The sequence below is a fragment of the Ciconia boyciana genome, chromosome 3 (assembly GCF_034638445.1).
Source record: "Ciconia boyciana chromosome 3, ASM3463844v1, whole genome shotgun sequence".
Taxonomy (NCBI): domain Eukaryota; kingdom Metazoa; phylum Chordata; class Aves; order Ciconiiformes; family Ciconiidae; genus Ciconia; species Ciconia boyciana.
This window is the reverse complement of record NC_132936.1, coordinates 92698322-92711869: the sequence shown is the minus strand read 5'-3', so window position 1 is coordinate 92711869 and position 13548 is coordinate 92698322. Positions and strand designations below refer to the sequence as shown.

Sequence of the window (13548 nt, the reverse complement as noted above, 5' to 3'; positions counted from 1 at the left end):
ACCAGACGCTTTGTGAATAAGCTTCCAAGAAATCTAGTTGAGTCTTTGCACACGATACTTCAGCAGAAAGAGGCAGCTTCTCTTTCAATGGACCCAATCTGATTTCCCAGTAATGTGTGATGGGCCAGAAAGCATACATGCACTAAATTAGCAGCAAGTGTTTAGATCCTGACATTCCTGGAAAATGATTCAGACTTTTGAATAAAAGTGCTTAGAAGCAAAAAAAAAGAAAGAAAAAAGAATAGCATAGCTTTGAATTCGTTTACCTAAAAAAAAGTCTTACAGTACTAGCAGGGCTTTGCTGAGAGAAAGTCTTTGCAGTGTTATAATCTTGTAACCAACAGAGGCTATTCAAAATGGGCAACACGGCTTAGAAAAAAAGTGAAAGAGACTTTTTATAAAGCCACGAAAGTTACAGCAGTAGAGACACATGGCACTCTTAATAAGCTTTTCAATACTCCTGCTGGTTGTAAAACATAAAGAAAACTGCAGCCATTTTCTCAGCAGAGAAAAATGCACTGCTTTTATTTAAGCTATATAAACAACTTCTCTTTAGAAACCAAATTGGCATGTTAGTTTTATAGAGATTTTGATAGGAAGGCTTAACATTAAAAATATCATATGCCATGATTTGATTGCTCCCTAGTTCCACATCAATATCACAAATACCATACAAAAGATGAGAAAAACAAAGCCTTCCCATTTCCACCCTCCACTCCCTCCTCCCAAAGCCCCCTTCCTACAGTGAAAAGCAGAAAAAGTATTCATAGATGCATATACACACACACTCTCAATAAAATGTGCACTATAATTCTTTGCTGTGATTTTCAAAGGTACCATGCAACATCAGTTTCTATTACACTCAATAAATGCCCGCTTCTGGGGTGGGGGGGGGAATTTGTTCAACCATCCTCAAATTCCTTAGTACAAACAGTCTCTTACAGAATCAACACAGTGGAAAACAAAAGACATGAAGCATTCCCATCTGGTCTATCTTTGGAATACACAGTATTCCTTGGATTTTGACAGAGTCCCTCCACATTCTCCAAGTCCTTGATCAGATCTTGGTATCCTTTGTGGCATTATTGGAACAATTTCAGAATGATCAGGTATTTTATTAGAAGATGGTGAATAATTTTTTAAGCTTTGTACTCTGAGCAAAATAAAAGTATTACACTTTTTTTCCCTCTTTAAAAAAGATATCCTCACCTGTTCAAAGTGTTGATTGACAGAAGAGCTGCCAAAGCTTCCTCTTCCCGGTTTTCACCACTTAATAAAGAAACCAACTGCTCTACTCTCCATAAATGATAGATGTCTCAGGAGTATAACAAACCAATGCAACTAAATTTTCCACAGTCCCTTTTCTTTCCCTTCTCATCTTCTATGGATTTCAACAGATATAAATATGGGGCTAAGATGTGGGAAGCACAAAGCAAGAGGCTTCTCTTCCACAGTTTCTGGTTGCTTTTTCTCCTCAGTCCCCTATAGGGAACTGTTGCTACCACTCAAAGTCCCTTGATCAAAACAAACTAATAAGGGAAAAAAGTAATATTCTCCCACAGTGGACTAAGTGTTCATCACATTTACCACACAACCCATTTCTCCTGGACAAAGCGAGGGCTAGAACAGATGGAAAGGGTAATGTTAAGGACCAGCTGCAGCTCCTTAATCCTGGATATTCTGTTGGAGTGTCATATCAGAATATGAAACACTGAATTGCCTCCCCAGTATGTAAACTATAAGCTATAGTATAAGCTTTCTATAAAGCTGTAAGAATTTATATTGCAGAGCCTAATCTTATTAGTGTGTTTTTTTAAAAAAACATTTTTCTCTTTTGTAAGAGAAAAAAGCAGCACCATCCAGTATTTAATCCTTCCCCTACTTCCCTGCAAGAACTGCATAATCTTAAAATTAAAACATAAAGGAAGATTTACCAGTTGTTACATAGAGCTTTCATATGTTCCTGGAAGTCTTTTACATTTCAGAAATACTTTTTAGTTTCCTGTTCTGAAGTTTATGTTCACATGAAAGACATAATTTATAAAGCATTACATGTAATTTTTTTAAAATTCTTTTAAAAAATATACTGAAATATCACGTACATTTATATAGCATGTCACTTGTTCAACACAGTTGTTCATTTAATCTCATCTTTGGTATATTGTCTTAACTGCACTACCTATTCAAAATAATGCAAACAGCAAATATTTAATAGAAGTTATTTTAAGACCCTACTTTTGCTCATTTAAGAAAAGGAATTTTTTGTTCTAAAAAAGTATTTGGGCCACTGATACACAGAGATCAGTGATGTACTTGTGAACTTCTGGGGAAAAACTGCTGCCCAATATAAAACCCAGCAGACTTCACCTTTGTATTTTTACATTAAAAACAAGCCATCAAAATTAAGGATGGGATAAGGAAGCATATTTAGGCATTGTAAAACTAACTTGGGGAGCTGGGAGTAAACTAAGCTACAAAACCTTAATGTGAAAGCAGTACTGAGTCAGTTCTTTGGTTTCTTGCATCGTATACTTCCTACTTCCTATACAGAAAGCTCTGGGGAAAAAAGTTTATTATAAGGAAGAAACCAGTAATTCTAACAGAGAAGCACTGGATTTCACTACTGGTTTACTGTCCCTCTTTTCCTCTCTTAAAAATGGCTCTTAAATCCAATATTCAGTTAGCTAAATCAGAAAGTTTGCTAAATATCATATGCATAACTGTGTCTCTGAAGCAGCTTGTGTGATATTTGATTTCTAAATAAGATCTTAGCTTCTTAGGAGTCCATGCTCCACAACAGAATTAATTAAAAACATTATAGTTTCCCCAAACCGTTATGTGTGAGAAAAAGAATATTTCATTCCCCTTAAAATCAAATGTTTCATTTTATGTTTATTCCTAAGTGCATGTGAGCTACATTACTTCTCATGTAAAGATATCAAATCAACAACTTAACTATAAGCAGAAAAAAAAATCAGTGTACCTAATTTCAGCTGTAGATTAACAGCTTAAAAGTTGAAATATTATGCTGATGATAGGTGAACAGATTTGACTAGAACACCTCAAGCATTGAAGTCCAAATTATTGTACCAAGAGGAGCTATCCCAGCCAATGAGACTACATACACAAGTACACAGGATTTGATACACCCCCACCCCACACCTTTCTTCAAGAATTAGCAACGCTAAAAGTAATTCTTAGTTACAAAAGTTAGTACTTTTAGGACAATGGCAACTATTCCCAAGCAACTTCAGTAAATGAAAAGCAGACATCCTTTTGTATTTGACTTCAGTCACCAAGCAGTGACTAATAGACTTAATAGTGGTATTTTTAGGACTGTAAGCTATGTTTTTTAAAATATATATACACCTTACAAATCTAGTAATTTTCAACTTCTACAGACATAAAAGGGAGTTTAGAATGCCTGTTTGCCAAACTACACATAGGACCACATCATCTACTTGAGTTTACTTTGATCATCCTTTCCCTGTCATACTACCTGGACCTTAATTCTCTCTGCTCGAGAGAAATTGCAGGTCACATACATTTGTTTTGCAATGTCCAAAGCAAGAGGATCTCTTGACAATTCACTGGTCTATTAAAAACACCTTACAATGTCTCAAGTCTCCCAAGATATCTTGAAATGCCCTCCTTTCTTCAGGAAACATAAATTTCAGCAGATATCAGATGAATGCATGACAACCATCTAACCAGCCTGCAGATTTAGGAATCCACATGTAGGCTGAGAAGATGCCTGCTCACACACACACACACACACACAGCAGTTTAAATGATGCTAAAGAAATTACTAGAGCAGCACTGATATAGTGCTCATTTGCCTATTTCACTAGGTAGTTTCAAAGCTTGGTAAATATCTTAAACATAAGTGATAACATTTGCGGTGCCACTTACTCAGCTAGCAGACACCATAAGAACCAAGATTGTGTTAACATTCAGACAGAGCATCCCTACTGCCAGGGAGCACAGCAATGCATTTGCTTGCCTCAGTGACTCAGAGCTAAGATGCAGAAGAGCTCAGAGATTTTATCACGAAATTCTGCAGTGACTATCCACAATTTTAGGCTCAGGTGCAAACTCCATAAAAGATGTCTTTATTGACAAGAACTTACATAAGCTGATATCTGATTCCTGTTTTCAGTTTCCAGGAAAGATCTGGGATGGTAACATTACATATACTTGTTATTGTCTGTGTCTTGGGAGCATAGGTCAAGATCAAAAGAGAAAATAATGGTAAGATTGAATTGTGTCCCTACAACCAGTTAACTTGGAAACATTAAACAAAAGTTTAAAAGAACACTATTATTATTTCCTCTAATTTTTAGGCTACCAGCTACTTCTTTAAGTCACTGCTGTCCACTGAATTCTGCACTACTAGTGAGATCTACACTCCTGTTTGTTTACCGCTATAGACCCTTCTTTTTTGCTACTCAGAGCACAAGTGATTTGAGAAGCCTACACATATCTTTCAGCTGTATTTCTCTGGAGATCTATCCTGATAGTGGCTGCTGATCTTACAAGAGTGAAGCAAGCTGTAGCTGACTTAGAAGCTCTATAAAAAAAAAATAATAAATGAATGAAAACATAGGCTCCCCACAATCACTGCAATAAATATTTAAGGACCAAGTTCATCAGCTCTCCTGTGATTTTTGAGGAAGCAGCCACTAGATGGCAGAAAAATGCAGTTTAATTTTGTCATTATTATGAAGAATTCACTCAACAGATCTCTTACATCTCAGATAATAGGTAATATGATCTATCAAGCAATGTCAGATAAAAGCTGACAGTAAAGCTGATTATCTTTCTTGCCTAGCATATGTGCTACCTTGACTTGTTCTCTGCTGTAAAACCTGAATAGTGTTTAAATCTTTGAAAACTCAAGTATTAAAACAACTAAACCCCACTCCTGGTTTCATTATTCTGGAAGTACACCATTACAGGAGTAGGGCCAATCTTGTTAAAGATATTCTGTTATCACAATATCACTCCATTTAATATTAAAAGGATAGAATATATGGAGAAGTTATTTCAAGATTCAGGTATATAATGGCTCCATTTCCACCCAAGAATTACGCAAACAATAGTGGGGAGTGGGAAGACTGAAGCATACACAAAAAGTCCAGGGAGTTTGACAGGAAATAAAATATGAGAAGCAAAATTCTGAGTTTTCACAGAAAACCCTCAATTTAAAATATATTATTTTAATAGCAAAAATGACAGGGTTTGTTTTAACAAAATTATATGCATGTCCTGAAATTTCATACATTTGCATTAACATTATTTTTGCAAAAAAACCTGTAATAGTTTCACCATTTTTAAAAAAAGTTTGCAGTACTCAGTTCACCAGCTTTTTTCATTCCTACAGCCTTTTCTATGTGTGCATTTCCTTACTTTGTACATATTTATTCTTTCTGTAAGTTTTTTCCTCTCCTTGAATGGGCATCATTCTTTAATATCCTTATTGGGTACTTCAAGTACTACAATATGAAGTGGGAGTGGACAGTCTCATTTTTAATATGTTTCAATTTTTTCCTGCTCTCTATTCCCACCTTTCAAAAAAACAAATCAAAACTGTAGTTTAAAACAAAATACTTCAGAAACTATAAGTATATCATGAGAAAGCACTATGATCATTGTAGCAACAAATAGAAAAACCTACATAAACCAACCTGTTTTACAGCGATTCACTCAGCTCCCTCATGCAGATCTTACATGTACTGTATTAGTATAGGGACCTAAACAAACATTACTTTAAAACCAACCTATTTTACATTTATCTATCTAATAAAAAGATTAGGATTTTCTTTTTTACAGATTGAACTTCCTTTTACCACCACAAAAAAAAAAAAAACAAACCAAAACATTACCATAGTTAACCTTAGATTACTGTCCATAGTCCTTTCACGTAACTACAAGTGTTGGTGATAAAACTGTAGCTCAATTGAAATCAAAGGGATTTTTGTTGAGATCCTATCTGCAAACTTTTAACAAGAATTTACTTTTTCAGATGCCACTACTATAGCAAAAGGGTCTCAGACTACAAGGCTTAGGTAGGAGAGCAAGCCCTCTTTACTACACCAAAGCTGAACTCTAACATTGTGGAAAGTAAGCAAAAATGGCAATATAACCACTGGGCTTTCCTCCTCCACCCACTACCCCCATAAACAATTGTTGAAAAACACACAAAACCAGAAAAAAATCGAGGAAGGAAGCAAAGGGTGTTTTGTCTTGAGTAAAAAAAATTACATTGAAAAAATACAGAGTTAGAGTTTTCAAGGCTTGTTTGGAAGTTACAAAATTGTTCTGCAGCAATCAGCCGTTGAATTGGGAAGAAACACGTCTAAGCAGAACACTTGATACATAGACTGAATAAATTTCACAGAATAAAGCTGAAATTCCTTTTGAACTCCACTTAAACACTGTTCAAAGAAGAGTACTTTCAACACTAGTGCCATAGAAAGAGTTTGCTGTAAAACTGCTTGGTTTAATATTACATTATAATTAATATAGTTAATAAAACCTAAAACACATAAAAAAATGTTTTGTGTGTATTTTCAGGTGAAATTAAATGTTTAGATGCCAAGCTTATGCATGGCTCAAAACTGCATGATGATGGCTCAAAACTGGGTTGAACTTCAGCATCACTTTAATTTCTTGAAATAAGAAAAAGTTAATGCAATGACTGAGTACTAAAACAAACTGGGTTTACAAACAGTTTCATGATTAATGTAATTGACAGGTTACTGCTTGGTAGTTAAGTATTAAGTGAAAACATGTTTACTAAGAAGTCCAGATAAGTTACTTACTGAAGTAAAAGCCAGAAGTTCCTCTTCAGTTAATTTGTGTACTGGATTGTTCTTTTGAAAGTCTACACTGTAAAGAAAAAAGAAAAAAAATCTACAATCCTGATTTAATCATTGGAGTACCACTATACAGAACACATTTTTCAAACTTGCAGAAATCTAAAGGACATTCTGGAAAACTGTTACAATGACAAATGGGAGTATGGTATGTGCAGAAGAAGGCTCTAGACCTAGGAGCAGTCACAGAAAAAAAGAAGCATAGGGGACCAAGATACTTTAGTAGTGCCTTTCCAAGACCATTCTCAACTGAAATGTCTTACTCAGTTTAAGCTTATGGGAATAACAACTTTACAAATCCTAAACAGTTTTAAATCTATTCTCTGGTTTTACAGAGGTCTGTTTTCTTTTAAAATTCTATGACTAATTGAACACAGATTCTGCAAAGCAAAAAACCACTAACACTTAAAAAGTGCTGAAGGGTAATCTCAAACAAACACCTTCTTTCTAGTCACTCAAGGAACATGACCACAGGGGTCCATCTCTCACTAATCAGCATTACCACTAGCTTGTGCTACACAAAGGGAGAAAACCAGAAGAATACACAGAGATGAGAATTAAAATTATTTTATTCATAGTTGGACATGTTTACAGAGATGATAAAGAAATTGGGCTTACAACTCTACATCAGTGGATGTTCTCCTTAGACAACAGCCCACCAACATTTACAAATATACTACAAGAGATACCTCCAAGCGCCACAAAGAGCAACAAGGCTACAATTCAAGCTCCCTGTGAAAACAAAAAAGATACCAAGTAAAAATATATCCTAAATCATACTACAGAATATGGATCATCACCAAACCTAAATAATGGCTATATATGTAAGCTTAAATTCGTCACACTATTCTTTAAACTTTGCAGCAGGCTTCATATTATAGGTTAAAATTGCAAAGATAGTGTATTAATTGTGATGATAGGTCACAGATTGAAATTATGCTCCCTACTTTACATACCTTACTTTGGAGATAAGACTTTGCCCCAACCTAACTGTTTTCTTGCTATTTTGTTAATTCTTTGTATGTACGATACAATTACCATTGCAGAAATAACAGTCAATACTTTGATTAAAACCTTGTTACTAGCCACAAGAACAAGGTACAGAATAGAGGCTGCCTGTTGAAATCTCAATTATCTTTAAAAGGTCATGGCAATCAAGAGAGGTTCCTGAGGACTGACAGAAAGCAAATGTCTCTCCTATCTTCAGCAAGAGCAAGGAGGATCCAGGTTAGTCTCACCTCAATCCTTGGAAAGGATATGAAGCAAATCCTTCTTGAAGCCATTTCCTAACACATGATGGGAGTGGTTGGTACAGATTCACCAAGAGGAAGTCATGCTTGACCAACTTGATAACCTCCTATGATGAAATGACTTGGTAGATTTGGGGGCTTGGCAGATTTGGGGAGCACAGTGGACATTGTCTACCTGGGCTTCAGGAAGGCTTTCAGCACTGTCTCCCATAAGATCCTCATAAAGAAGCTGATGAGCAGCGAGGTGGACTGAAAACTGGCTGAACAGGTGGCCCCAGAGAGTTGTGATCAGCGGTACAAAGTCTAGTTGGAAGTCAGCAACTATTGGTGTACCCCGGGGGTCAATACAGAGTTCAATACTGTTCAACATCTTTATTGAGAATCTGGGTGATGGAGCAGAGTATACCTTCCGCAGGTTTGCTCATGGCACAAAACTGGGAGAAGCAGCTGATATACCAGCAGGTTGTGCTGCCATCCAAAGAGATCTCGACAAGCTGGAGAAACAGGCTGACAAGAACCTCATGCAGATCTGCAAAGGGAAATGCCAAGTCCTGACCTTGCTTGAGCAGGCAGTTGGACAAGATGATCTGCAGCAGTCCCTTCCAACCTCAACAAATCTGTGTTATGAAGGACAAGAAGGTGACAGAATAGTCGGCATGCATTTAGGTAGAAGAAATCACGCTTGAGTAACCAAATAGCCTTCCATGATGAGATGACTAGATTGGTGGACTTCATCTTGACTTTGGAAAGGTACTTGACACTGTCTTCCATAACATCCTCATAGACAAACTGATGAAATATGGACTAGGTAAATGCAGTGTGGTGAATTGAAAACTACATGAACTACCAGTCTCAAAGGATTATGACAAGCAGCATGAAGTCCAGCTGGATACCAGTGACTAGTGGTATATCCCAGGGATCAAATAATGTTTAACATCTTCATTAATGACCTCCATGATGACCTTGATGATGACAGTGACGTCCCATGGGGACATAACACAAAGTCCTGCACCTGGGGAGGAACAGTCCCATGCACCAGTACAGGCTGGGGGCAGACCATCTGGTAATGAGCTTGGCACAAAAGGAGATCGGGGTCCTGGTGAAAACCAAGTTGAACATGAGCCAGCAATGCGCCCTTGCGGCAAGTCATCCAAAGCCTCCTGGGCCATATTAGGAAGAGCGCTGCCAGCAGGTAAAGGGAGATGATCCTTCCCCTCTACTCAGCACTGGTGAGATCACACCTGGAGTGCTATCACCAGCTCTGGGCTCCTCAGTTCGAGAGAGATGTGGACATACTGGAGAAAGCCCAGCAAAGGGCCACAGAGATGCTTAAGACAGTGGAGCATCTGACATATAAGGAGAAGGTGAGAAAGATATGATAGTTTAACCTGGAGAAGAGAAGGCTCAGGGGGATCTTATCAATGTGTATAAATATCTGATGGCAGGAAGTAAACAAGACAGAACCAGACTTCTCAGTGGTGCCCAGTGAAAGGGCAAGAAACAATGGGCACAAACTGAAATCCAGCAAATTCCACTAAAAAAAGTAAGCAAAACCTTCATTAATATGAGGGTGGTAAAGCACAGGAAGGGGTTACCCAGAGAGGCTGTGGTGTCTCCATCCTTGGAGATATTCAAGGTCCAGCTGGACATGGCCATAAACAACCTGCTCTAGTTGACTGTTTCAAACAGGGAAGTTGGACTAGATGATCTCTAGAGGTCCCTTCCAATCACAACAAGTTCATTAAATTTTCATGTAATGATAATTACAGTGTACATTTTTCAGCCTTATGTTTTGTTAACAAAAGGAAGAGTCTATTTCTTACTGAAAACTAGAAATAAGCTGACTTTTTTTTTTTTTTACATTGTACTTAGAAATTTCTCTCTCCCTTGTGCACGTTACCAGGTATCACGGTGCTGATCTCTCTTTCCATCCTATTCCGACTACCTCACATAGAATACAGAAGGATGTGTTGGTTTTTTTTTTTTGGTAAGGTTTTTTTCCCCCCTGAATTAAATTAAAAACTTAATTAAAAACTACATGAACTTAATTTAGTTGAATTTAATTTAGTTTGAATTTAATTTAGTTTCATTTTTCTTCTTGAAGAATAACAAATATAACATTTATGCTCTATCCAGGACATACTGTAGGATCTGAGGAACAACTAAAAGATGTGGCTGTCTAATGAGTTTACATTATCTTCATATCGGAGTATACTTAATGAAGCTATACATAAGCTGTGAGAGTTGAAAGGAGACAGCACAGAGAAAATAGTTTGAAAAATGCAGTTATTTGCCATTTATTTACAAAGTGACTGAATATCCCAAATGAAGCAAGAATCTGTTTTTCAGTAGCGAACCCTCCTCTGCCTTCTAGTGCTTATAGTCTAAAATGGTCAAGATAGAAAAGGTAAAACACATTGATCTTCTTTTGGTAAATTCTACCAAGGTGTAGCAAGAATGCATTTTGAAACTTTTTTTATACTACATTGCTTTTTGCTTTTAAATTATCTCCCCCATCACTTGCTTATCTGCCAGCTGTGATAAAAGGCCAGAGTGCCTGATGCGTTTTGGTTTTTCCTCTAAAAGACAAGACACAATAAAGTATTAAGACACAATAAAAGAATTCTAAGAGTAAGCAGCAAAGCACTCAAGATAAGAAAAAGAAAAATTGATGCCATTCAGGCACTCTCATCTCTATCTTTGCATGCCCACAAAAAGAAATAGAATTATCTGTGTAGCAGAGTGCCAAGCCTCCTTCCTGATGGCATGGATCTCTTCCACATTCAACCACCATTATATGAAGGGGGGGGGGGGGGCAAACAAACAAAAACAAAAAACACAGGAATGGAAAGTTGTCTCTGGAGAGCACTGCTTCAGCATTTCTAAAACAGCCATTCTTTAGGAACCACCAATATTTATCAAACTAGAGCAGCCTAGGAATGAGGACAGATGAAACATTCAGGAAATTAGGGGATGAGTTTGAAAAAATTCTACTCTGCCAATGCAAATGGCATTTGTTCAAACAACTGCAGCCAAATACAGGTAGGCTGAGAGACAGAGCAAAAGCATAATTACACCCCCTTCTGAGATTCAATTTCCTACTTCTGTTAGAAGATAATATCCCTTTTCCCCTCTTCTTCTGTAACTTAGGACATCTACTCTTTAATAGTGCTTTTCTTGATGCTTTCTTATCAACCTTTCCCAAAATTTCGGGGGGGGGGGGGGGGGGGGCAACGACAATGATGACGACATGCAACTACAAAACCCTACCCCAGTGAACAAAATAATCAGTGTGTGCAGTGAAATTTTTTTAATGTGTTTTTTTTAAAAAAAAAGATCTATCACAGAAAGTAAGTGGCATATGGGAGCTGCTCTCTCAATTTATTAAAATGTATAATAATTTTATATGTTACCAAGTTATATAATAAAGAGAGATTTATATGCAAGTGCAAATATCTGTGTGAACTGACATAAACGTAAGTAGGTTGCTCAAACCTGAACTGAAATTGTATAACTGCAGTTCTTTAAGGTTCAAGGTTTCATGAGAAGAGTTTTCACACCTCTTTGATAATAATAATGCTCTGATTAATCAACCAACTAGTTTTATCCTGCAACAACACAGGCACCTAATAAAGCAAACTGGGTGGGTGAGTAAGAGAGGAAGAGTATTACTGACCCAAATTTTTTTTAAAAAAAGATTTGCACATTATTGTAGGGAAGAACATGACCAGAGTAGCTGAAAGACAACAATTTCTACAGTGGAAGAAAGCTTGAGAGATCTTCCAACTTTTCTTCCTGCTCTACAAACCTCCATAACTTCAGACAAATGTTTGTCCAGTCTATTCCTAAAGAACTCCCACCATGGAGGTTCCACACATGCTTCATACCATTGATGCTCATGTTTCATAATACCATCAGTTTGAGTAAGTTGTATGAGCGTGGCCACAAAAATACCAACTATGCTTTTGGTTGAGCACTGATGAGAAAGGGCTTCGAAAAGCAAGTGAAGAACTTGACATCACCTTTATTCCTGTTATGTTCAGTAAAGTTGGACTCTGTCATTAAGGAAAGCTAACTATTATTCCTCCTTCCTGATTGAGCTTGTGTGGTTCTGAATTTTGGTGAAGAGATCAGTTAAAAAAAAAGTTCAGTTTATTAACTATTACAGTAATGCATTTTCACCGACCTTCTCACAGAAAAGAAACAATGTTATTGGTGGGCTTTTTTTAAAGTTCTAGACAACACTGCTAGGAAACAATTCTGTCATATACATCACTGTTTTTTTCCTTCCTTGAGAAAATTTTTCATGAAAACAGGAAAGTAAAATAATTTCTCTGCTTCAGTTACTTCTTTCCTTGTCCAATGTCAGCTGCCAGCAGAAATACTTACAGTCAGCTTGAGGTAGTCAACTAAAGTCACTAAACACTCATTACTAATACAAATGTGACTTCAGGTGAAAAATAGCAAGTTTCTCTATCCATGGAGGGGGAAAAAGGTAAGAAGGGCAGCAAAAAAACTTCAAATATTATAACAACAACATCACAGCAGCTAGGCAACCAGAATGTTAAGTGACATGACCAAAGCTTTTGAAAAGCACAGGTAAACCAAGGGACAGTTAAATTTTGACAAAATTGGAACTTATTTTTCAGCATCCTAAAGATATATTGATTCAAGCAGAAAGGATTAATCCTCTCTTTATTCTAGATAGATTTGTGTCATAGCTTTTTGAACCATATAGATGTAGCTCTTCCAGATCAAAGCAGTGCTAAAATAGGTCTCTAATTTCTGCTTCTGCCACATCCATGTACAATGCTTTAAGACACATAAATACAGTAATGCAAACCTTGAAAGAGAAAAATGAAATTGTTTTAATGATTTTCCATACTGAATCAAAACAAATGTAAAGCTATATTTTACATCTGAATCTAGAGTAGAATTGTAGCTTGGTTTTAAGCATTATTAATGACTGGGTTAGCTCTTGTCAGAGCATTTTATGAACATTTCACTTTTATGCCCTGTATTTGTTCTGATTTCAAGGACAGGTTAAGCAGTTCACCCCAGAGAATTTCAGGAGCTGAAATCAGAGCAGAATTTAGGATCTGTTGCTGTAGGATCTATGATCAGGCATCTTTTCATAACAATATGAAGAGAAGTCACTAATCACCACATTCAGCTCTGCTATTTTCTGTCCATTCTTGAATCCTATCTTAGGGAGTTGAATGAAATAGAAGAGGGAAAGAAAACAAAGAGAAATAGACGTTCTTTAGACAGATGAAGCAGAACTTTAAAGATCTACTTTGCAGCAGAAAAAAGTATTTTCTAGTAAAATCAACAAAAGCTAATTTGCCAGTAGCTTACAACTTACAACCAATTCTTTAATCTGATTAATCAGATTTACATTGGCAGCCTAATGGATAAGG

At 36.7% G+C, this 13548-nt stretch overlaps 1 protein-coding gene across 1 annotated transcript in view; it reads right to left on the bottom strand.

Moving 5' to 3' along the window:
- Positions 1-13548, bottom strand: part of TTC27 (tetratricopeptide repeat domain 27) — a 134442-nt gene that overhangs the window by 80095 nt on the left and 40799 nt on the right. Inside the window, exon 9 of the mRNA XM_072856610.1 lies at positions 6825-6891. Within this exon, the coding sequence (XP_072712711.1) occupies positions 6825-6891 (67 nt within the window). The remainder of the gene's footprint in view (positions 1-6824; positions 6892-13548) is intronic.